The sequence below is a fragment of the Limanda limanda genome, chromosome 19 (assembly GCF_963576545.1).
Source record: "Limanda limanda chromosome 19, fLimLim1.1, whole genome shotgun sequence".
Classification (NCBI taxonomy): domain Eukaryota; kingdom Metazoa; phylum Chordata; class Actinopteri; order Pleuronectiformes; family Pleuronectidae; genus Limanda; species Limanda limanda.
The window spans coordinates 10,451,985-10,477,713 of NC_083654.1; the positions used below are offsets into that span (position 1 = coordinate 10,451,985).

At 40.4% G+C, this 25,729-nt stretch overlaps 3 protein-coding genes across 3 annotated transcripts; 1 reads left to right on the plus strand and 2 right to left on the minus strand.

Moving 5' to 3' along the window:
• The first annotated feature begins 3,385 nt into the window (after positions 1-3,385).
• On the plus strand, positions 3,386-5,792 carry bet1 (Bet1 golgi vesicular membrane trafficking protein). Its single transcript, XM_061092244.1, has 4 exons — positions 3,386-3,545; positions 3,699-3,805; positions 3,902-3,958; positions 5,014-5,792. The coding sequence occupies exons 1-4, from the start codon at positions 3,527-3,529 to the stop codon at positions 5,167-5,169; spliced, it is 339 nt and encodes a 112-aa protein (XP_060948227.1). The 5' UTR covers positions 3,386-3,526; the 3' UTR covers positions 5,170-5,792.
• Positions 5,793-5,868: 76 nt separating this feature from the next.
• On the minus strand, positions 5,869-24,347 carry zgc:85777 (uncharacterized protein LOC405871 homolog). Its single transcript, XM_061092243.1, has 9 exons — positions 24,164-24,347; positions 18,142-18,262; positions 12,165-12,294; positions 10,801-10,907; positions 10,345-10,512; positions 9,514-9,687; positions 8,426-8,587; positions 7,147-7,297; positions 5,869-6,274 (listed from the first exon to the last, which is right to left on the minus strand). Exons 1-9 carry the CDS (start codon positions 24,335-24,337, stop codon positions 6,184-6,186), a joined length of 1,278 nt encoding a protein of 425 aa, XP_060948226.1. The 5' UTR covers positions 24,338-24,347; the 3' UTR covers positions 5,869-6,183.
• An 869-nt stretch (positions 24,348-25,216) lies between these two features.
• gngt1 (guanine nucleotide binding protein (G protein), gamma transducing activity polypeptide 1) lies at positions 25,217-25,633 on the minus strand. Its single transcript, XM_061093403.1, has 2 exons — positions 25,538-25,633; positions 25,217-25,342 (listed from the first exon to the last, which is right to left on the minus strand). Exons 1-2 carry the CDS (start codon positions 25,631-25,633, stop codon positions 25,217-25,219), a joined length of 222 nt encoding a protein of 73 aa, XP_060949386.1.
• Between the last annotated feature and the right edge of the window lie 96 nt (positions 25,634-25,729).

Below are 25,729 nucleotides of genomic sequence, written 5' to 3' on the forward strand. Positions count from 1 at the left end.
GAAAAAAAAAGGACGGACTTTCTCGAGATCTCGAGAGATCTCGAGAAAGTCCGTCCATTTTTTTTTTTTTCACCCATCGTTTTTTTTTCCCCATGTCCCCTGGGGGGCTCCGTAGGTGAACACTTACTCTTTGTTTCTTATACTATTATTTATTTGATATATGTCAGAGTTATTTATTTAATATTGAGCACTTCTCTGCTCCATATATTTCGGTGCAGTTGTGTAATTCTCTCATCTCGTCTGTTCTCCGTCTTCCACCTCATCCAAACATCATAGTTCAATTCTCCTCCACGTCTCATTACAACTCATTTGCTGACAAAAAAAGGATTTACATCCGTTCTGAAAACATCCATTCAGATACCAGATCCTGACATAATAATTTACACGGGGAGAATTTGCGAGCATGGCTTAAGGGCCGCAGAGTTCTCTTAAGTGCGGTTCAAAGCCGAGTTAAGTGTGGGAATCAGAAACCTTTCTCCAGAGACTAATAGTGAGAAGCACAATAACATCCTTTTGATCTCTCCTCCGGCATGTTTTCCTCTACACTTCTCCTTCATATGACTCATTCATCTCTCCATTCTCTGGAGAAATTATGCTAATCAGAGCGACGGGGTATTGTTCAGCATCAGCAGTAGCATATACCGCGCGAGGTGCAATGCAGGGATATAGGTTGGCAAACCTTATTTTCACCCTCATTATGGCAATGGTATGAACACTTTCCTGACTGGGGAGTATCTGTTTTATCCTGATCCATAAAGATGAGTTGTTGGCTGATTTCTTTCAGAACCTCGATGGCAGAGCCGCCAACACAGAGGCTTACTTCTTCTTTTTCTGTCATTTCCTTTCATGGTGATAAAAATCAATGATGATGAAGAGGTATCGCTTTTATCCCTAATTTCCATGTGTTAGATCAAGTTTTATATTCACAGTTTAATACCACGCTCATGTCTCTACAATGAGAGGCTACTGGTTAGCTTAGCATTGCTATCGCGGTGATGCATACTGCACCTTCATAAATGCTTTAGAAGAACTCGATGGATGTTGTTTACATGGAACACATCCCCTCCAACGGTTTCCCTTGTCTCTACACGTAATGCTTATGTAAGCAGCTGCTGACATAGGTTCATAGTGAAAGAACAGAAATCCGTGTGGTATCACTCATCTCCTAACTTAGTTCTTGGCATATTATATATGTGGAAAAAAATAATCTTTCATGTATCCTGACAGTTTGTGTGAAGTAGCTTTTTAAGTGTTCAATTCATTCTCATTCAGTTTTAATTGCAGAGCGTCAAATCACAACATACATCATCTCAAGCCACTTTACATAAAACGGTGGAGACCTTACATAACACATAATTGTCCTTTCAGGAAATAATTGTATCACCTGACCTGTAGTTTAAATATAGGGGGTCTTTAACACACAGCATTGTGTAGGCTATATACATGACTCCTATATGGGCTTAAATTCAAATGAGTGTGAGTGCGTGGGTGTATGTGTGTGTGTGTGTGTTTGTGTGTGTGTGTGTGTGTGTGTGTGCACTGATCAATGCATCAGGGATGTTCTGGACCCACAGAAGTTCAGTTAGGGATTAAGGCCAGTTTCTAACCGCTCCACTCTCAGGACCCATTTGATAAATCCAATCCTCTCAGATCCACAAAGGCGGCTGAGATGCGCACACAGTTCAATCAATACCCTCTGTTTCTTTGACACTCGTGTCAAGGTCACGCACGCAGCCAAGCCTTTGGGAAGCATGAGCAGATAAATAGATGAGCACTGGAGGCATTGAAATGCATTATGGTAGCCAGGAGCTCAAAGTTGAATTTATTTATAAGATATTGGATCGGAATAAATTAACGTCATGAAAGTCGTTTTAATCTCTTATATCATATTAGATGTCGCCTGCAATATCGGCGCAAGTCTGAGGGAAAGATGATGTATGAGGGGATAAGGGAAGCTAATCACTGCTAAATAGCACCTCCAGTGATTTTGGAAATATTGAGAACCTCCTCTCCGTCCTCTACTGCACAGATGGATGCCTCGCTGAGCCCTGTTATTAAACCCACAGGAGAGGCCTATTTGTCTCCAGTTTATGGTGCTCCCATTTCAAAATGTTCAAAGGAAACAATCTGTCTCTGCCTGAGAGGGACATCAAAACAATTTTCTCCTCATAATATGTTTCTTGTATTCAACAAACATATTATACCGAAGGGAGATTAACCCATGGCTGTTTGTCACTGTGGGACCTGCTGCAGTTTTAAAGATGTGTTTAAGATACAGGGACGAATCAGTTGTTTACTTCTTAATGACACTATTTTTGTCTTGATAGTTATTTTTTCTTATATGTAAATGATGCATTGAACCAGTGACCCTTTGAAATAAAAAATAATTCTGTGTTTGTTTGTTTTTTTGAGTTGATGCAAGAAACTGCAATGATCGAGAGGGATTTTTTATTTAATTTTTTTTAAATGAGAAAACTATATGGAGTATTGTTTTTGTTGAGAAATCAACAATAATTTGCTTCAAAAGTTCAGTTTTTAGTAATTGTTGAAAAAAAAAAAGAACTGTAGGAAGAGAGGAGCTTTTCACTAATAAAACTTGTGTGACACATTCATTGCAAAGGGACGTGCAGTATTTACTGATAATGATGAACTTAAACGGCCTCTTTAAGGCTGAGATAAATGGTGTCAGTGGAGAATATGTGTCACAGTCAATAGAGACGGATGCTGATGGGTTTTCTGACGAGTATAATTTATCTTTATTAGAGGCTTTGTCACATCACTGTGTTAATTTCTACTGTGACCTCAAGCAGCTACAGTTGTACAATCCCCCAAACACACACACACAAACACAGGCCCCATACACACCTGGCATTAACATGTGGTTTTTGAGATATTGATCCGATCACGTGTCCACATTCTTTAAGCAGGTTATATAAAGAACCTCCTACTCAGCTGACGTATCTGAGCCGCTGCAGTTTCACTAAGAATCAAATCTATTCTTTCTCTTCTCTTTGATTTGTTTGTAACCAACCAGCACAAAATCATCACTGATCTCTACATGATGATACATTCTTGCCTTAAATTGAAAAAAAGGTTTGCTCATTGACTTCCATACACTGATACATTGCACAGACACACTCACACACACCTGCAACATGCCACTCACAGACACACCATCAAATCATGGACTTTTTTTGTTTACTATTTACCAACTAATACAATTTAACAAAGCAAACATCTCCTCCACAGTGTAAAGTGGAAATTAAACAAAAATGTTCATACAGTGATTCACTCAATTGGTTTATTTTATTTGCAATCGCGATTTTCTTCCCTCAGATACGGCTTGTCCTCCTCGGCCACCGTATGCTATCGTGGCGTTTCCCTTTTGAGTGAAGTGTCACAACAGTGAACCTGGGACCTGTTATCTGTCGGTTCCACGGAATCAAACCTGGTTCATCACACACCCACACACCCACTAACACACACACACACACACAGCGGACCGTGCTTACTATAGCGGGTCAGGATGAGACGAGCCAATCTGGGTGAGAAACAAACCTCCACGTTCCTGTTTCTTGAGCTAGCACTTAGCTTGTTTGCTAACGCTAGCCGGTGTTGTGATGGTTGTGTTAGCGGGGTGTCGGTGGACTGACACGGGGACAGGGACGCTGTGTTCACCGTGCTTGTGTCCCTTGCAGGTGAAGGAGGCCCCGGGTCTTATGTGGCCAGCGGGTACAGTGTTCACGAAGAGGAGAACGAACACCTGCAGGAGGGACTGAGAGCCAAAGTCACCGCGCTGAAGAGTGTGAGTTCCTCCTGATGACACGAAGCAGCTGCTGGGGACACGAGTCTGTGTGTGTCTGTCTGTGTGATATTAACGTGTTGATACTGGTTTCCACAGCTGACTATCGACATCGGAACGGAAGTCAAATACCAGAATAAAATGCTGGACGAGATGGTGAGTTCCACTTCTATACCGAAACGAAATATCACCAGGAAATAAGACACATGCAGATACTTGGATTAAAACCAGTCCTACACATTGTAATGACACCTAATACCACTTACTCAAAAGTTCAGATATGATATTGTGTAATTTATTTCACGTGACATATAATCTATTTAGTGTATCTCCTTACCAGCGCTGATATTAAATGTAGTCGAGTTCAGAAAGTATATTACTTCTATCTGGACTGTAGTAGAGTATAGTAAGTAAGTTACATGAATTAAAAGCAAAAGATTTTATGTATTGTATACTATAACTATACTCTTTTTAGAACATATCCTCTTTTGCACAGAAATACGCTGCATTTCAAATATTAGGGAAGTGGATATTTGATAGTTTTGTGTAGTTTAATCTATATTTTCACTGGCTGATTCACATATTTAGTGTAAAAAGTACGCTTATACAAAATAACTTCTTACATAAAGCTGTTATTAAATGTAAGAATCCAGAAGGTAAATTGCCTCTATCTGAAATGTGGTAGAGTATAGTTTAGAGTATACTTTATACAAGCTGAATATTTTTTATTTAATTTCCTTGTAAGATTTGGGTGTGGTTTCCGTGTAAGCCAACGCTGGCTTCTTCCAAACCCCACACATAATTTTAACGCTACCTATTATGTGTTGATGTTGTGTAAAATAAACCAAACAAAATTATAGATAACTAAAAATAAACTTCTGTTCTTCAGTTAATTCATTTGGTTACATTCCGCCATTGTAATATGAATCGAAAGTAGACTATTTATTAAGAACTTCTCTAGTCACATTTACTCACACACACATGTAGCTGCACTTAAATATGATTCACTGTTAAGTCACACATATGGAGCAGTGACATCAGGGGCAATTTAGGGTTCCGTGTCTTATAGACTGTAGGAGCCAGGGATTGACCCACCGACCTACTGGTTAGTGGCCGCTCTGTCTCCTGAGCTGCCGGTTACATAATAATGATCATTCTCATGATCATTTTCCGGACTTGGGACTTTTACTTATCTCTCTTTCCCACACTAGGACTCAGACTTTGACTCGACCGGCGGCCTGCTCGGTGCCACCATAGGTAGAGTGAAGCGGCTGTCCAGAGGCAGTCAGACCAAGCTGCTGTGCTACATGCTGCTCTTCTGCTGCTTCGTTTTCTTCGTCCTGTACTGTTTCATCAAGCTGAGGTGATCGGAGGAACCTCCTAGAGTCAGCCCTTTTGTACCTTCACATCTCACTCCTCCCACAGTCGCTCCTGCGTCTCAAAACCAGACCAGGGTGATGATGATGACGACGACAGGCAGGGGTTTACAAATAAAGTGTTCAGCTTAACAGGGGGCCAGTGTCTGTGAGCATTTCATACAAAGACCCCAGAATAGAGTCAAGAAAGGACAGATGCTATTTAATGTCTTAAACAGTAAAACTAGTTTAGGAAGGTGAAACAGTCTGAGGTGATTAATGATCACATGTGTCACGTATACCCTAAGTGGATGATACCAGTATTTGTGTGTCCTAACAGCCCAATTTACCCAAAGTGAGAAGATGAGAAAACATGAAACCTAATATAACTGGAGAAGATACTGCGTCAGAAACCTTACAGCAACAGATCTGTGGAATTCATTTTTCCACCACAACCTTTGCTGGGTCACTAATAATAACTATTGTTCATGAAAGTGCTAACGTTGTAGAATGTTAAAATAAACTGGTGTATTTTTGATTCAAGTCAAACAATAAGCAACAATGTCCTTCATTACTGTTCTAATGCTGTTGTAAAAATAGTTTTTTTAATGTAAATAAAGACGTTTTATGCAATGTATTGACCATTGTACGCTGCTTAAACATACAGAGAAAAATACAATGAAAAGAAGAAAAACTGAACTTGGACAGATATTTTTGTCACAGACAGGTAATTTATCTACACAGCCACTTTATACACACAACTTAGCTCATCTATTTAAAAATAAGTTTAGTCTTAGAATTAAATATTAATCAAACTTTGACATGCCACACTACAAATGCCCTAATAAACTTCATTATTCTTTGTTTGAGCACATGAGTTTCATTCAGACCAGTTTTGTTAGAACAAAGGCAAACCGAGTTGAAGAGAATCAGGACTGCACTTAGGTGATCTGTTAGTCAGTGTCAACAATTAGCTCATTATGAGCAGAGCTGCAGCATCAGTCTCTGTGACCGCTGTCGATGACATCACTTCCTGGGAAGCGTGTCCATGTATTTGCATATGATTCCCAGCATGACCTCATCAGCCCCTCCACCAATCGACATTAACCGGGAATCCCTGTGGAAAAGACAAAGTTAATACAGTCGAGGATTGGTGCAACAGTTTGTTTTGCTGCTACATTATTTGCCCCGCCACTAGGTGTCACAATAGAGTAAAGTACTGGCTCAGACAATCTACATCAAACGCTGTCTCTTGATTAAACCCTGAATAAACAAGGTCAGAGACTTCCTATTGCGAAGTGTTGGCCTTTGTTTATTCAGAGTATAATCACGTAAACTTAACATCACGACTTCGAGAATTTAATTGATTATTTGATCACATGCTGTGTTTCCGTGGCAACCATCAATTAGTCTGATTTCAGCATTGTGGTGAAGGAATTCAAAGGTCTGTATTTATCTATCTATTTAAATAGTGCTTTTCGAGTCCTGATGACCACTCAAAGGGCTTCACAGGAATAAGTTATTGCCATTCACCCATTCACACACACATTCATACCGTCTATGAGCAGCACTTTTTGTATGAGGGGCCATTCGGAGTTCAGTATCTTGCCCAAGGACACTTCGGCATGCAGATTGGAAAGACTGGGATCGCACCGTCGACCTTCTGGTTAGAGGACGACTGCCCCCTCAGCCACAGCCTGAATTAGTCTTTGATCACCTTTTATAAAATATATTGACCAAAAACATGATTGAGATTTTGCCAGCTGGGCGGACTGCTGTTGCCTTAGAAACATCACCATGTTCACAACAAAGAGCACATCGTTGGCAGCCAAATTGAAAACCGGTTGGATCCGAGCCTTCATTAGCAGTATATCATTTGTTTGTTTGGGATGATGTCAACAAAGTGCAAAATAATGAAAGTGAACATCGCAGTACAATGTTTTCTTAACCTTCGTAGACAAACCTTTACAGATATATTGTTCGTCTCACCTGTAAAATCTGCTGACCATCACTTCACTGGTGAAACCCATCCCTCCCCAGAACTGGAGACAGCTGTCGCCCAGTTCTCTGGCCAGACGACCCCCCTTCAATTTGGCCATGGATGCCAACTTGGTGACATCATTACCTTTGATGTACAATGCTGCAGGAATATATGAAAGGAAAAGAGAAGTAAGAATGTACGGAGGACAACAGCAACGATGAAGAGTCAATGGTGCTTTTCCAAATTTGATAGAAGAGGAACTTGTGTGAACTGTGTGATTTCCCCTGTTTCGGTATGTGAGGAGTTTATTTGTGTGTTTGTGATGAAACTTACCTGTTTAAAAACAAATGTAAAAGCTTTGATTTCTTACCGGAAAAGTAAATCTGAGTTGAACTGGCACCAGATGCATGAAATCATATGAAGCTGCTCCACACCGAAGTGATTAAAAACAAGTCTAATACAAGAATAACTGTTGACCTTTATATATAATTTGAAACTGTGCGCACAGTCTTTCTTATGTAGCTGTAATGGAAAACTAATGACTTTTATATCCAGAGCATTTCTTTCTAACAGAAAGAATGTGATCAAGTTTGTTCTATGTGAATAAAATATACAGCATTTAACTGAAGTAATAAGTAGATAATGAAATTTCATGGAAAAACATAAGAGCGATGTTAGGATAGATCTTAAAATATGGCTTGGAATTAAATTTCAATTGAATAGTAGGAAATAGGCGAATAGAAAGTAATCTGAATCATTGACTGAAACTCTCTCTTGTGTTGCTGTGTCAGTCAAGTATTAACCAGTTGTGATGCTTACACCACCAGTCACTGTGCTTTTTACAGCCAGATTACCACAGACATGTATCACCAGCTAACACAGAGCTAACCGCCTGCTCGGTGCCCTTTTGTCTTTTAAAACAGACCTGCTGGACATATCAGTAATACTACAATACTACAATTACTACACATGCAAATCAAGCTGGTTTGTTCCCTATTCAGACTTTTATGAGTATTTTAATGATGTGTTATCTCTATGTGAAAGAAACATTACGTCCTTTCTTTAAGAAAAACACCTCAATCTGGAAAACAGGGGATATATATAAATATATATATAAATTAATGATTTTTTACCCACAGACTGTTCTCATAACGTTACTCAATCATCTCCATGCTCTGAACCAAACCTGGTAGATGCTCAGAGGGAACACAGCCACCCAGATGCAGCAAACACGTACGTTACTCGTTCTTTTATTGTTATGCCTTCCCTCTTATCAGGTGACCCTACCTGTAGCGCAGTGGAGGAGGGAGCGGAGGAGCTCAACCTCTGTCTGCAGCTCAGCCAACCTGAAGTGAACCACCTGGTTGTGGAGGACAGGCTGCTTGAAGATCTTCCTCTGCTTCGTGTACTTGATGGTGGCCTGAATGACGTTGTCCATCATTGTCAGGACTAGAGGTGTAGAGATCAGAGAGACAGAGACAAAGAGGTGATGTCGGGTTTTACTGAATGCCAACAGCTGTGAATATTAATATTTGCCTCCACACTGTCTGTTCATCCAATGTTCGCAAAATGGATATCTCATGAACGCTTTGAGGGGATTTCTTGGACTCATGGATCAACAGATTAGATTTTGGTGGTCAAAGGTCAGTGACCTCACAAAGCACAGTTTTTGCCCATCCTTGTTTTGCTTCATCTCTCGAGCGCCATCAAATAATCCTTTTCACATTTGGCACAAACACTCAATTGAACTTGGACTTCATTTTGGTAGCCAAAGGTCAAAGGTTAAGGTCACAGTGGCTTCAAAATACACCTGTGATATCTCAGGACTGCTTGAGGGAATTTCTTCAACATTTGATCAGTTGTCATTTGGACTCATAGATAAAGTGATTGTGTTTCACTCGTCGAAGGCCAAAGGTCACACAAAGTATGTACACAGAAACTGCACTGGCATACAACTGCAGTGAGGTAATTCTAGTTTTATAATGATGAATAAAACCAGGCAGACTAACACATCAGTGTCAGTGATATCACGTACTTTCAACCTCTGCTTTATTTCTACATTTTCATTACATCTGCCAAAGAAAATATTGGCTCATCCCCGAATCTGAAAGTTAAAAGCAAGCAACTTTTTTAAAAGAGACTAATAGCTTAAAATATGTGACCTGAACTTACTGGAAATAAACATTAAAACAGAAGTCAGAGCACCAACTGTTCATTTTCATTTTCAATCCGTAGGAGGCAGATGAGATTGGACAGAAGACCGATGAGTAGAACGAGTGAAAGATTAAGTGAGAAATTAAAGTAAACATGGATGATGATGTCAGATGACAGGATGTTCCTGGGGGATTTGGATCAACAAAGTAAGGCTCACTCACTATTGGCCACTGCCCACAGCCGCTCTTCCTGGAACTGAAGCATCTGGTAGGTGAAGCCCATGCCTTCCTCACCGATGATGTTCTTGCAGGGCACACGGACATCATCGAAGAAAACCTCCGCTGTGTCCGATGACCACATACCCAGTTTGTCAATCTTGCGGGCAATGTGCACTCCTACAGTGGGAAAAACAGGATAAGAAAATAATCATAATAATCGTGTGCACTAACTGAAACAAATGCTATTTAGAGAATGGATATGCAAACATTGTCGAGAGGCCAAACACTCTGAAAGGTTCTATCCCTGGCAGGCTGCCTGCTTTTTGTGGAAAATGACCAAAGCCGTTTTCTGACATGAACGCCAGAAAAATGGGTCCAGACATTATTTTCACCTATGAACAACCCAGCAGGAGATTATCACGGGCTGACACGTTCACAACAACAGGAACACGTCTGGAACATCGAGGCGAGGGGTGGCGTCTGGGTAGAGATGCAGGACATGACGAATGCATTAAGCTGCAGAAATTACTTGTTTTTGTAGCAGCACATCAACACCAGCGCCAACCTTCATCTCCAATAGGTCTCGGATTTTGTTGTCTTTTCATGTTGATATCTTTGTCGGCATCTTCTCTGTGTATGGAACCTCTTTTTCATCCTAAGATATTTGTGTTATTTTCGTTCCTTACGCTTTTGCGTGTATGGTGTGTTTGAAACATCATCAACACGTCGTCTCTGGACATTTTACTGGGGGACTGGAAGGAAAAGTTCATAAAAAATATCTGGAGCAACAGACTGGGACGTTGGCACTCACATGCAGCTCCTCTGAAGTCCTACCTGGCAGGTTCATGGGCAAACAGATGAGAGACTTGTTCTTGTGGGGGGCCCCGTCACTAGTGTTGGCAAGGAGGCACATCCAGTCCGCCTGGGTGCCGTTGGTGGTCCACATCTTGCCGCCGTTGATCACATATTCATCCCCTTTCCTCACCGCATTGGTCTTAATACCTGAATCAGTGTATGAATGTATGGAGAGAGAAAGAGGGGGAAGATGAGTGCAAGGACAGAAGGTGAAATGTAAGGTTTCAATGCATGAATGGATTCAAGAGTGTCAAACATAATTCATACTATTTCAGAAAAAAAGAAGCAAAGATATGGTGAAATCTAACAACAGTGATCTCATGTCTGGCTCTTCAATCGTTTTGCAACATTACTGAATTTAAATAGGTCCCTCAGGGGCAAAAAAAAGGAAACGATATTAATAAATGAAAGGAAGATGATGACGGCGAGATGTACTTGAAACATCAGAGCCAGCTCCAACTTCACTAACTCCGAGGCAGGCCACTTTGTCCCCTGTGATGGAGGGAAGGAGGAACTCTTGCTTTAGCTCAGCTGAACCAAACCTGCAGAAACACACATGTACAAAGACATGAACAAACTCTCTGACACTAAGCAAAACTCAAGAGCATCTCATCTCTTGTACGTTCTAATCTGAACAGTAATGTCAGGCGAATGTCGTGACGTAAAGTTGTGTGAAAGTCTTTAAATGTTCAGTGTGACTGTAGCAAACAGAACAGTAGGATTTGTGCTCTAAAACAACACTGCCATGTTTCAGGCTTTCACAGCTCCAGTGGGACAGAGGATCCCGAAGCCCCATGGTATCCCCCTTTTTGTTTTTGCTGCTCTCTGTGTTTAAACCTTTTTCCGGGCGAGTGTAGATCCTCTAATTAAGCTCCCGATACCCAATATGTCTGTTTCACAGAATTGTGCCATGTGTCACTGGCAGCTGCTTCACAGCATGGGGACATCGCACAACAAGCCAAGGCCCTACCCGGGTCAGACAAACAATTACCAAATATATTAACACACCTATCCTCTGGGGAGGCACTTTGACAGAGGGCTGTGCAACAGGCTGTATCTTTTAACATATAACTGTTAACATATGTGACACAGTTACAGAGGCTTGAACGATAATGATTTTTACATTAAATTCTACTCGACACATGAAGCCAATTTTTGGTTCAGAGACTGAATAATCAAATGCATGTAATGGACATAAGAGGTAACGGGACCTCCTTACTGAAACTGCGTTTGTGCACCAGTTCCTTTCAGCGCCAGTTGTTCTGGATTCTCTGAGACCACTGAGTGACATCACAGCCGAGCACCTTATTTTTCATCATCATATTTTTCCAAATTTCAGGAAAGTGTACATTTGTCACATAAAAGCAAATAGAAGCTTAGAAAATATGAGTTTGAAAATTAAACCCTAGGGTTTCCAAAGTTGCATTTGAGACCAGTAGTAACACAATATCCAGGATAAACAGGGTGTCAGTTGTTAACATGGGTGTCAATACAAGCAATGTTTTTTTCTCATATCAAAATGAAACACAGGCATGTAGGAAGAAAGGGTTTGAAAATGCACAAGCGGCTCCAGAGCTGGTGTGAAAAAGCAGAGACATCGCTGCCTGAATCACTGATGAGGGGTGACTCATGCTAAAAAAAGGCAGCGGTGGAGGGAGACGAGTTTCACACGCACAACATGTGCAACTACCTGAGGACATAGCAGCCAAGCCATACTATTAAAGAGTTGACTTGAGAGGGCAAAATAAAAACGCTGGAATCCAGTTATGCAACACTACTGCGTGTTTCTGGGATTGTACCTGGCCAACGCAGGAGTAGTCATGTCAGTTTGAACGCCGATGGCCATGGGGATGCCTCCGCAGTGGATGTTGCCCAGCTCCTCTGCCACTGCGACGCTGTAGCTGTAGTCCAGACCCATGCCTCCATATTCTGCACATGGACAAAAACACATTGGTACCGCTGAGAGTTAACTGTACATTTGCAGGCAGAGATTATTTTCCATTTGCAATTCAGTTGAAAGAAGATGAAACGTTGCCTTAGCAGTGCACGTCGCATTGGATAAATAAAAAAAAGTTTTCATCAGTTGGCTAATAAAAGCGGCCGATATGCACCAATATAATTTTGTATTTTACAGAATATATATTTATACAAGTTTATTTAATTTAGCGACCAAACAAAACTGTTCAAATGCAAACACAAAATCTCAAAGCTTGAATGAAAACAGGGAGAAAGAAGAAGAATCTTATATAATCTCCCCGTCTTTCACTAGACATTGAATAAAAAAGCAAAAAATAAACAATGCAGAAAAGATGTGCATTTGTGTTTACATTTTATATGAAAAAATGACATTCCTTTTCCTTCTTATTTTCTGGGTATTTAGACTTTATTAGATAGGACACAATTAGGTGTGTGAGGGGAGGAGAGAGGAAGGACGCCTGAGTAAAGCTCCAGGTCCGAACTGAACCTGCAGCTGCTGAGGACTCAAGCCTAACCCTGAATACATCCCATCACCTTAAACCTACATTCCCTGCATGTCTCCCCTTCATCTGCAGCGACATAACTAAAATACAATCAGTGCCTATGATGTTTCTGCGCACATACACACATACACAATGCACACGGTTATTCGTACATGATTTTCTGAAGTGATCTGTTGGCACCATATCATGCACTCTAATTGATGACTGGATGTTATCATTAATTGCTATAGCTGTAATTATGTGTAAAAAGCCACTGCTGGGAGATGAGCACTGGGAACAGCGGATGAGGTCCCCCTTCATCTCAGTGTCATCTCATATCTTCTGTTTTGTGTATGAAATCTGATTCTGATCTCTTTAACCAGCCCATTTACTGAATAAGTCAAAAATGGACGTCTATGTCTTTCATTCTGACAGTGGAAACATTTGCTCAGACCCCAGGTCGTTAATGGAGTGGAGCAGTGCATTCTAAACCATGTTTAAAACACCGATTTGTGTCACTTATCTTCATAAAGAGCTATTTCTACAACTTTCCTTTGCCTTTGATCATCAAATGCAGCATCCATTGTGAATTAAATAGCCTGGGTTTATACTCATACATTCTTTTCTTTTCTGCCAAGCACTCTAACAGCTAATGTTCCCACTTTCACACTGCATTTCACTGGTAAACATCCAAGCCTCCAAAACCTGTCAAAATAAATCATTATGAAAACGAAGGATCTCTGCCCAGCACAAATAAATTGGACCACATCATCTCACGCTGGTGACAGCTATTCATGTAGGACAAAATCTTTTGATGGTAAAGTCCCGTCAGCCGAAAGTCAAGTCTGAGCATCTGCGAAATGCTCTGTGCTCAGTTTTTGGGTGATGGATACAAAATGCTGACTGACAATGAATAATTATCAGCAAATGAATGACATGGAGGCTTGTAACACTAAGAAAGTGGTTTAATATCACCTGTTAGGCTAGTTATCGCGTAAAGAAAAGCACAGTGAGGCAGACTGTTAACAGAACGGGATTTTTAAAAAGCAAGCGAAAGAAATTGGGACAGAGAAAAAAGGGGCGATACAGTGGGATAAGCAAACAAGGGAGTGGGGAGAGAAAACATAAGAGGAAACAGGTGTAGCTTTGCGGTGATAGGTCTCTGAGCATGGGAAACCCCGCGGAGGATAATGTGGACGAAGGGAAGCGGTGAGGTTTATCCCACTTTAAACATAACAGCAGGCTGCCTGGTTGAACAAGCAAGCAAGTACAAAAGCAAACTAAATTCTGTCACATATGTTGATCCCCTACACACAACGTGAGTTTGTGCTGAGCAGCAGATGCTCCTCGACACATTTGTGGTCAGGTGGAGGATAGAGAGGGAGAGACGCTGCTGCTTTCATGTGATTTTCTATCTATTCATTGAATATGCATTGAAAAAAGAGGCACCTGACGATAACAATGCACGAAAGAGCTCCCATGAAAAACTGTCCAAAGTTAATTTCCAAGAAACGTCTGCAACAACTTCTGCGCTGTTAAATAATATATTTTACAGAAATTATATTATTTAACTTTTTGTTTTTCTCAATTAATTTTGAATGCAATAAGAATTCAGTTAATTGCTTTTATTTAAAAGTAGATTTTAATTTAAATTACTACAACAGGAAATTATTTAGAGTTATAATTTGACAAGAATCATTTAATTTATTATTAGTCTTGAATGTTAAATTTAATTTAGTTCAAAGTAAAAATACAAACATTACACATCCTCAAGCTGAATGTGTGTATTTGTATCTGTATTTAAAAAAAGATGTTGAGCAACTATAGTTTTACTGCCAGATACATTTTTTGGGGGGGTTCTTTTTACGGCGTTAAATGGAGATGTTTTCAATTCACAATAACAAACGATGCTTTTGATCAGAAAAAGACTGTTCACGGTGTTGCTCAAGAAGAAGAGAAAACTGTGAGGGCTGTCAGGGTTTTATCTGTCTGGCAGGAGACGAGGTCATTGCCATGGTGTGAACAGCGGATACCTGCGGATGTCAGCACAGAGGAAAACCGGCAGGGAGCCAGGGGTCATCCCTGTCTTCTCCCTCAACATGGCTGCCTGGGGAAAACTTCCTGTTCTCGTGTTTTGAAAGGTTATAATGTCTTTCCTTGTTCATGGGAAAAGGAAAAAAGTAACTGTTGAGTTTTCGCCTCTCCGGACTAAATGGACACGCTGTCCTGCTCCTCGAGTTGTCGACAGAAAAATATGTCCTTTTTCAAATATGTGGCAATAAAGTTAGAGCACTGTTCATTTCATCATCTACTGCCAGAGCTCTGTTGTTTTCCTCCCTCATTTAATGTCATCATTGCCTGTAAGGGAGCTCTAATTGGTAATTATGTGTTATGGTGATTTTGAAATGTTAACTGACGGCTATGATCATAGACAACAGCTTCCATTAGGCAACATCTTTACAACTCATTTTATAATTGAAACAATAGTGAGTGAGATAACTCTTCCTTGTTTCCCTTGCAGTTTATGTTTGTGTAGAATTGAGCGTCTGAAGGCAGATATCATACAAACAGAATATCAAGACAACAGCACTTAATTAGCTAGATAAGTAGATAAACAATGGATCAGTTCTAAAATAGGTGATTTGCATTATCAATAAATTACAACATCTCACCACATTTGCAGTTGTTTTACTTTTATTACATACATAAGTGTTTTAAGGGCTCAGTCATTTGCTCAAGGCCTTTACTATGAGTTTTTTCTATTTTTATTGTATTTGACTTGAGTACCTTTCTGATCAAGCGCAGCCACCCACCTGATCCGTCATCTCTCCATTGAACAGGCTCTTTAATCCCTATTCCCTTTTCACCCAGGGCCTCTTAATCAATTAATAACACAGTGCTGAGGTCTTCTGAGAGTATACCTCATTAGTCAGCACTGCGGTAATGGGACAAGCCTGAAGTAGCTACACAATTATCTGAAGAATTATGGTACTAGCTTTGGTCATTCATAATATGACCAGAAAGAGCCCAAATCCAGAACATGATAACTGAGCAGCTGCTTTTTATCTTATTACCACCCAATGTTCACATATTAGCTGATTTTTATGAAAAGATTTTATATTTTATTGCCAGACTTGAAGATATATGTAAAAATTCTTCATTAAAATGTCTAAAAACAACTAGACCTACAGTATTTTACACACCTTGTTGACTTGTGTACTTACATTATCCAACATGTTTCAGACAATGTTCAAACCCAGAGAAATCCCTGATCTTATTAAACGTTTCATTATGAATCAAATCCAGTGACTAGAATCAGGTCAATTTAAACTAATAGTAGTCGAGTATAAATGTCCCTCTGTTGTCATTTTCTATATATTATTTAATGTAAATCTAAAGCATGTTTCTGGTGCTGTTGATCAACCACCTGATAGTACAATGTGTTTTCACACGGTCTTTCGCTGGGCTGCTTCTCCTCTCTAATCCTGGCGACTAATGCTTGAGGCTTGTTGAACTCAGCACATTTTAATTCCCTCGCCCTTCCTCTTCTTTGACCTACAGACCCTGTGGTGGAGTCTTCTTCACAGGACTCGCTGTGCAACGTTACCGTGAACAGATTTGTTCATTTCAGTGTCAGCTGTCGGATAATTCACAACATCTGTTTTTACTACAGTGATACTATCAACGCGAGACAAAGATAATAGTTAAAGCAGGAGAACGCGCTGAGATAATTAAAGCGATTACTCTGAAATAAAATATGAAACCTTAGATCTGTGAATGACAAACACTCCCCCATACATCTTTTCACATGTTAAAAAATGAGTTCAACTTCACGACCACAAATATTGCGTGGTCCTCCTCTACTGTACAGTACTCATCACACTCCCTCCTCCGGCCCAAATGCGTCCCAGCTGGGTAAACATCTGGAAATGGTCTATACTGTAGCAGACAGCTGTTGTGGGGAGATGCTGTGACACCGGCACCCATCATCACAGTGGGAACATTTCAGAAACCAGACCGACTGTAATGTATGGCTGTCAAACGGACCGAAAATGTGCGGAACATGAATTCAGCTGTGAAAAAAGACCTGCCAAGTGCTCAGTGGAGCGGAGGTGGTCAAACTGTGCACACGCTGACGGATCCCTCAGTTTCTCATCTATTGAAGTGTGTTTGGATTCACCCACTCTGTTTCAGGGAAATGTAAATTGTAACTCTGAGTAACTTCTATGCATGTGTAGTCACTGGTAAAAAATGTTCTACCATTTTTGTATTAGTTATCAACTGGAATTCCTAGGAATACAAATAGGCTAAAGTCTGTGCCAGAAAAGGCCCTTTTAAACTTACACTGTAAAAGGAAAACTGTTTACCAACTTTAATGTCTTCGGTTGGGAACACACACATGAATTTAGTTAAAAAGTTACATATACACAATTGGTAACTGTATTTTAAATAACTTGTTTCATTTCCATGTTGCTAAATGAAGCAATTTCTTTTTTTATTTGGTAAAAGAAAATACTCAGGTATACTGTCAAAATACTTTCAGGATACATATAACTCATACACCATTGAGACACTCACGTGTGATGGACACATATTCAGCAAGCACAGGCCAAGAATGGGAGTGTAGCTATTTTTAATAAATCAATCAAATGTTATTTGAATAGCCCGTATTCAAAAATCACAATTTGCCTCAAAGGGCTTAATCCGTACAAGATGCAATATCCTCCGTCCATATCCCTCGACTACAATGATGAAGAAAATAAATAAATATATCACTATAATATTTCAGTATCAATCTGTGAAATCTAAAGCCTTCTGTGAGACACAACAGGCTAAAGAGTTTCTTCAGTTTATTTGGACTGGTCCTTATCATTTGCAGGAAGGTTCATTATCTCCTTAGATCCTTTCAAGCATTTCTCAAAATACAAAAATGCTTCTGGGTCTTTAAATCAAACACAATTTTTCTTATCTCTGTGCTTCCGATAATGCTCCAAATCTCACAAGATTCATTTATGAGTTGTCTCAAATAAAAAATTAAAAAAAATGTTATCTTAAATTTCACCTCAGAGTCAAAGGGGTAAGAGGCTATCCCAGCATGCACTGCCATTCAATTACAGATCTTACAAAGATACATGTGGTCAAACAAACTCAGACTTTCACTGCTATGGGCAATTTGAAATCGGTTTCCCATCCAACAGGAATATTAAACTTTACCTTGGAGGTTGTCACTGTTGAGCAGCTGCATCCCCCTAATGTTTGCCTATGAAAGTGAATGTGCTACATTTGTAAAGAAAAACAGATCATCTGAAACACTTACCGACTGGCTTGTTGACTCCCAGGAAGCCGGCACTACCTAAGATTTTGAAGATTTTGTGGGCTGGAAACTTGCCCTCTGCTTCCCACTGATCTACATGGGGGTTGATCTCCTGGTCGATGATCTAAGGCACAAACAGGGGAAACGTATATATTTAAGCATGTTTTTGTGTTACAGTGTATATTTAAAGTAACATTTATATTTTAAACCTTAACATGATCCTGACAACAAATACCAGCCCTGTTATTCCATCTCCTGTCGCCCATAAGACCAAAACGATTTAAATTATGAGCTAAAAAAACCTTGACATGCATACAATGATTGGTTTTCCTGCTGCGTTGCATTCATCTTAACTTAAGTCTATGTAATCTATCCGTAGCAGACAGCAAGATATGGTATAACATATCAATGAATAGAAAGCAGGCTGGGAAACCGCATTAAATGGTGAATGTGTAACAATGACAATGATGCATGGATACAGTGATGCAATGCATGGGATGCCACTTCCTGTATGTATATGTTATCAGTCTCCTACTGATAACCATGGCTTGGCTGGTGACAACTGCAGGCTCATAAGACAATGAAAAACTGCTTTAATTTCACTCCAGGTCGTTTTGGTGCAGCAAAAAAATGCAAGAAAAACTAAATAACCGAACCCAGTGAAAATGTTGTCAAGAAAAAACTAAAAATGCCCCAACAGGAAACAAAACTCCTATCTGGGATTTGTTTAGTTTTTTTAGGGCTGATACTGATGCTTTTGTCCTGGCGCAGCTGGCAGCCAATACTCTGCTGATCGTTGGCGTCTTTGCATTCGACCATTCATACGCCAGCTTTTAAATGACTCAGAGTTGATCCCCAGCCCCACCATTCTCTCCTTGGCAGGGTAGGAAACCACCAAGCGAAAGTAAAGCTTGGTGCCGAAACCCAAAGTAATGACATTCCTTTTAGGTTAGCAGCCGTTGCATCTAATTCGCCACAAACCCTGAAAAACACAACTGTCTGAAAAATGAGGGAATAATAAGAAAGCAACACATTTGCAACTTTGGTACAATTTACATCATGAGAATGACGTTAAAGCAAGGGTTGGAAAAGCTCGCAAGAGAAGGCTACAGTTTAAAAATATGCAAACGATACATCCCAGCCCCTCTCGTCCAAGCTATGCCCCCAAAACACACAAACGTACACTGACAACTGATAGAAGCCGACTTCCGTGATTCCCAGCAGTGTGTATCTCTACGACAGGAGACTTGGGGGAAACGCAGTGAGGGCAAGGCAGGGCGCAAAGTGACAGCCAGCGAACCAATCATTTCATTTGGACTGAATTTATCACACTTTTGCGAAGGTCCCAGCACCCCCAGCTTTTTTCAGACCACTTTCTTTATTGATAGTTATCGAGACAAGAAAAGGATTTCAACAAAAAAGTTGTTTCCGAAACAATTTACCAACCTTACATTACATAACATTTAACTGGCCGATATTTAACAAAGGCATCATATTGAATTCTCGGAATAAAATAAAACATTGAATTTATAAGGAAGGATTCAAGCAATCATGTTACTGGATTTTAAATAATCTTCTTCGAAGTTAATAGTGACTTTTATTTTGTCAGCTTCACCGGTGTAAACAACTAGGGGCTAGGTTTTACAAGTCGTGACGGAGAAGTCGACAGGAAGAGAAGAGTGGATTACCACCTGTCTTTGAAATGAGTGTGTGAATGAACAAACATTTAGTTGAGTGACTCAATCTGAGCACAATGAAGGGGTCCACAGCTGGAGAAGCACTTATGACTGACCGATCTATTGAGGCATTCACACTGGGCTACTCTTTCTGCTGGGAACTCAAGCTGGTTCACAAGGAGCAGAGCTGTGAGAGCTGTGGTGACGGTTACAGTTAGTGTTAGATTCTTTTTGACAGTGTTTCTTGTTTTTTTTAAAAAAATTCTACCCGGCACAGCAAGCAAGAGGATGTTTTAAAGCTGGGTGAGTCAACAAAAGTTCCCACAAAACAGTTTTAAGTGCCGTCACTGGCATTTAAAAGATTTAAAAATAAAACGTACGTGCTGTGACTTCCCTTGTCTGTTTCTTGCTGAGTGCTTTTCAAATTAAAACGTCCTCAAACAAATGGCTCTGCACTTGTCGGCAAAAATATTAAAACAACTATAACTTGTGCAATATTGAAGTTACTCATTCAAATGTGTCATTCTTAATGGACTATGGCTTCAACAAACCCATGCTGGACTGCTCCACAACTGTGTCTCCTTGCTCAGTGCAATGGGCTCTAAATGGAGGGTGAAGCCGATGAAAAGCAACGATTAAAAGAGATGAGGCATTTAGTTGAAACACGGAACATCAAATTTAAGCCAATAAAAGGAGTTAAAATTTGATTATTCTCTTCATCCAGTTTAGCTTTACACCCCAGCTAGAGTGAAAGTGCAACTGTCAGCTGGACTAGATTAAAAAAACAAAGAGCTGAAGAACATATCTCAATTGTTTTTTTCAGGGTTGCAACACGCTATGCACACTCATCTATTTCTTCCAAAACAAACAAAGCCAGAGCGGCCAGCCATTTGACCAGCCAAGGAAAACATGCTGGCTGAGGAACCATCTGAACACAAGGCAGACAGAAAACATGGACATGGATACCTTCAACAGACATACAGGCTACACGTCTGAATCTGCGGAAATAAAGCTTTAAACACAACAACTTGCACATTAAACACAGGTCCTGTTTCCCTTTATCCCTAAAATAAAGTCCACATTGTTCAAAGTTCAAATCCTGACGACCGGAAGGGAGGGAAGATGAGCTGCTGCAACGGAAACATAAAAGGTCAATCAGGGAGTAATCCTACATCTCTTTACAAAGGTTACTTTGGACTATCTGTGTTGCATACCAGAAAGTTTCACAACCCCAGTCTGCCATGTAGTAAGACACGGTCAAGGACATTGGGTTATCAGGCCTTTGAATGATGTAGTCAGGATATTCTGACCTAATCCCCTGGCACCCAGGATTACTCCACATGAAGAAAGACACTGGGCTGCTTTAAAAAAAATCACTTGTAAAGAGCTGGTCAACAGCAAAGAAAAGCAAAAGTCTTCTGTGCAAGTGGTAAATGAGGTGTCACTTTATTACGACAAAATGATGTTGGTTATTTCTCTGACTTATACTTTGGATGTGGCAGAAACTAAATCTTAGTAGTAGTTACAACACCAAGTGTGAACTCATTCTGAGTAGTGTGATGTTTTTGTCTGAACCCGTTCAAGGCCGAGGGAGAACTAACCGAGCCTGACCCGAACCTGACAGGCACTCTGTTGTTTTGTGTTACTCTGTGCCTAACACGCACGGTTACTGCTTGTTTTCCCCAGTTAAAGACATGTGCAGTGTGAAAGATTAAATACATAGCCCAGCCAACATGACACAATCCAACCCAAACATTAATATCATTTAAGATTTTTGTCCACACTCCAATTCTGAGGACTTCTGAGAGGTAGAAATGTTACTGGAATAAGAAAGTTTTTTGGTATAGTAATTAAATATTACAAGCATTAATTTAGTCTGGTGTTATAATGGCTTAATTAAAGTCCCACCAAATTCCATAGGATGGAAACATAAAGGCATAAACCAGTATCTTATTTATGTCAGAATGATTTTCTTTAAAAAACTCTATAAATAATGATTGACTATTTCCAGGCAATTGTCAAATAGTATTTTTGCTCGAAATGCCCGTCCCTAACATCCTAGGTGTGCCTGGCGACAAAGGTTTTTTTGTAAAAAGGGAAGTCCCGGTCTGAAACCAAGGGAGGCTGCACATGAATAGACTCTTCCTAGAAACGCTTGGGAAATCACTTTTGGCTCCTTGTCCTTATTAACGACAGCAGATGACCTTGCACACACACACACACACACTAACTGTGGCCAGTTTGATGGTGATGCTCTGGAAGCCTGACTAATTTCTTGGCATGGAAATGCTTTGAATCAGTCTGTAAATGAGCTCATGAATATATATCCCCCTCTATGTGAGACACACAACTAGACTGACAAGAGACTACTACAGGATTTCCTATAACCCCCTCTGTACACATCTATAAACACACTACCCTCGAGTGAATTCTTTTCATAAACCCTACTGCCTCGAGTTCCCTTTCCTGCACTACCAACATATTGTTCTGCATTTCCTTTTCACATTTCCATCCTTCCCAATATTCCCAGTGCTGCTTTATTTTCAGCCTTTCTCATTTCCTCGGAAGGTTTAGTCACATAACAAGGCTCCCTCCTTTTACCGCAACATTTCCACTAGCTGAGTTAAATTAGTCGCCTGTTGTGTTTTTTTTGCAGCCTCTGTCTCTGATAACTGTCTGGTAATATACATCCTATGAGTCAGGCTGATTACTAATGCCCCCTTAGATATTTTTTCAGGCCCCATAATAAATTATGTAGTTTTTTTATAGCATCAAATTCAAACTGAAAATACCTGTTTATATGTTTCTTTGTCAGGAGTCAGGACTTACATAAACTTCAGTTTGGGTATCCGCTGATGTTCACATTATTTTAGAGTTGTGAGTCCAGAGTGTGTAGATTTTCAAACACAAGCCAACATGTTGTGTGCATCCAGATCTGTGTCAGCAGCTCCATGATTCCCGGCATGTACCACAAGATGTTAACAATCTGAACTGCAGCTTTCCCACAAAGAAAGAGCAGAGATGCTGGGTCGACATTAAAGGAGGAATGTTGGAGTGAAGGATGGATCATTAACACATTAAAAGCTTGAACAACAAAGCGGGGTTTGTGGTTAGCTGGGTGGGTAGTAGCTTCAGGATCTTATTCCTTCAAAGCTGTCTCACTTTTTTCTGAGGGTGAATCACTACGGTAGGTTACGATGCACCTTTAACCTCCTCTGGAGCCGATTGTGCTCAAGATAACATCAGAACAGTTCAAATACTGACTTGTGGCGACAACTTATCAAGAGCAAAATTCATTTTATATTTCTGATAAATGATGATATATGTTTCCACGCTGGTTTTAATACAGAACTTCTAATTAATAGAGGGAGGGTTTGTAACAAATCAGTCCCCTATACATGCCTGACTTTTTCCAACCAGATCCATGAGTTATTGTCCTAGAAAACTCGGGACATTTTGAAAAACATCCTCTCAAACAATGTCAAAGAAAAATCCTGGACCGTCCATTAGATTTAGCATAATCCTGCTGACTAACAGACAAACAAACAAACAAACAAACACAGACAAACAAACATAAGCTCCTCTGCAGTGGCAATGGAATTTTCAGTCTGATAGACCTGATCACACCATACCTACTTATCGCCTCCTCCTCGCTCTGCTTTGGCAAAAAAACTTTAGTTTGATCATCGTCAAACAAAAAAAGCAAATCGATATCAGGCTCAGGATGTCCTGGTGGATGTCAGAGGCATTTACTTTAACCTTTTGAAGTCTCACCTGTGCTATATTCATCTGTCTGTGCAGTATCCACGGTCCATGTGCAATTCATTCACTGTAAATAACCTGACATGCAAATATTTCTTTCTTGTTTCTTTATATATTATTTTATATTTCTTACACTTAAGTATTGCATGTTACTTATTACTTGCTTGCAAAGGATCCCCTTAACGTATCTTACTCGTGAGCCCTGAAGCTAAAACGCCCCCCTCCCCTCCAGATCACCTTAAAAACTCCATATATTATGGAGTCATTCTAGAATAAAGACACATTATGATGATATATTAAAAGTTGTCTTACAACGTAAGCCCAGTTAGAGCAGATGTAAAGTAGAAATGGTTTGATAGTTAGAGGTGAACCTGTTTGTGATGATGACCTCTCACCCACTTTTCATTCCAGGCCCTCACCAGGCTTTCCCTGTCACTTCCGGTGTAATAAACACAAGTCCCCAGCTAACAAGTACTGACACTGACACATGACAGTCATTAGCGGCTAGCAGGTGAGCTGACCCCGCTTTGTTTTGATGGTAACGCCACAGCGTGCTACACGGTTAGCATCCTGTTAGCATCCCGTACCTTCCTGAGGGAGTCCCTCAGTGCAAAGTGCTCCTGTGTGTAGAGGACATGGTCCCCCGCGGTCTCTGCTCCGCTGCTGCCGCCGGGTCTGGACGACGTCTGCTCGGACAACGACCTGACTCCGACCCGGGAGCTGAACCTGTAGAAGCGCAAGGCTGCTCCGCACAGCGCCATGTCTGTTTACTGTGTGGGCGCATGCGCAGACCGCGGCTCTAACTGGGTAAGAGGGGGACAGGTGCTTGGTTTATCCCGGTTTGTCCCAGGATAAAACCTGAAGGGGATAGTTCACCCCAAAAATGAAAATACACTCATTATCTAATAAAGACTTATTTACATAACTCATTATGTCAATGAGTTACTGTGTTTTAGAAATGTAATATTTCCAATTCCATACTATTCCAGACATCTGAACATGTATTAATGTTGTGGTGAGGCAACGCACTAATGTCTACAAGGACACTGCATTACCACACTATGATAAAGTGGAGCAGTGACAGAAATCACACATAATAATGTTCACTAAACAGAAATATATGGGAAGTGATAGATGTCTGGACCTACAGGAGGAACATATCAACAATTCTGAAACTGTCCCAACAAATCTCAAACTTTTGGAAATGTACGTAAAGGTCTGTGGTTTATAACGATACCGCTCTCATAAAGATTTATGCGACGACGTTCCACATGCTCCAAATGTATGCAAACTGAGTTATGTAAATAGCCTGTCATGAAAAACCTTTGTGCAGTGAGTGAAGGAGACGGGTTGAGTTTATAACAAGCACGTTTAATGACTGTTGCTTCTGTCTATGAAACAACACATTGGCCAGTTATAGATATACACACCACATGAGAGAGAAGCATTATATATATATTACCAATTATACTTCGTTTACACTGCATGTTATCAAAGGATAAAATGCCAGGCTAAAAAATCTGGAACGGTTTCCCCATTTTTCATCCTCGTCCTGTCAGCCTGCAAATCTTTTTTCATTGACGGGAGGGATGATGTCCTCGGGTGCTAATCTCAGCGATGAAAAGCTCCTCAGGTCTGGTCTAGCAGACGACACAGCCGCCTTTCTCCTTGAAGGGGTTCTTCTCCTCTGAAATGCCTTTGACAAGAGTGTCCTCCTCCTCTCCAGCCTGAATGTAGTCCTTCACCTCTTCACAGCATTTTGACGTCTGAGGGAAGAAGACAAAGATGTGTTATGCAGCAATTTCAGTTTTAAATGCTGCCCCCGATAGAACAAATCTGTACAATTACATTCATACAGGTTGACAGCACAAATTGCTTGTCAAGGATAAATATCTTGAAAACTATTTAATTTGCTTCTATCCCTAAACGTATGGCCTGTAACTCCAGTGTGAAAAACGTACCAACCACCTCTCAAGTTTCACTTCACGCTTAAGTTGGTCGACTTCCATTACAGCCTTGTCCTTGTCCGTCAGCTCGTCCATGTTAATGACCGGCATTTTCTGTCAAAAAAGGAGTAATTCAAGGATACATTCATCAATTTGAGAGGGAAAATTTTCACTCTCATGTCCAATTTTTACTCGATGATTACAAAC

What these genes read in the sequence shown, in the direction of transcription:
- bet1 (XM_061092244.1), top strand. An exon ending in AAGTCACCGCGCTGAAGAGT is followed by an intron (nt 3,806 to 3,901) that starts GTGAGTTCCTCC and finishes TGGTTTCCACAG; the next exon opens with CTGACTATCGACATCGGAAC. An exon ending in ATAAAATGCTGGACGAGATG is followed by an intron (nt 3,959 to 5,013) that starts GTGAGTTCCACT and finishes TTCCCACACTAG; the next exon opens with GACTCAGACTTTGACTCGAC.
- zgc:85777 (XM_061092243.1), bottom strand. Translation starts at nt 24,337, where the DNA reads ATGGCGCTGTGCGGAGCAGCCTTGCGCTTCTACAGGTTCAGCTCCCGG. An exon ending in GGGAGTCAACAAGCCAGTCG is followed by an intron (nt 12,295 to 18,141) that starts GTAAGTGTTTCA and finishes GTCCATGTGCAG; the next exon opens with AATATGGAGGCATGGGTCTG. An exon ending in TTTGCCCATGAACCTGCCAG is followed by an intron (nt 9,688 to 10,344) that starts GTAGGACTTCAG and finishes TTCCCACTGTAG; the next exon opens with GAGTGCACATTGCCCGCAAG.
- gngt1 (XM_061093403.1), bottom strand. Translation starts at nt 25,633, where the DNA reads ATGCCGGTCATTAACATGGACGAGCTGACGGACAAGGACAAGGCTGTA. An exon ending in TGAAACTTGAGAGGTGGTTG is followed by an intron (nt 25,343 to 25,537) that starts GTACGTTTTTCA and finishes TTCTTCCCTCAG; the next exon opens with ACGTCAAAATGCTGTGAAGA.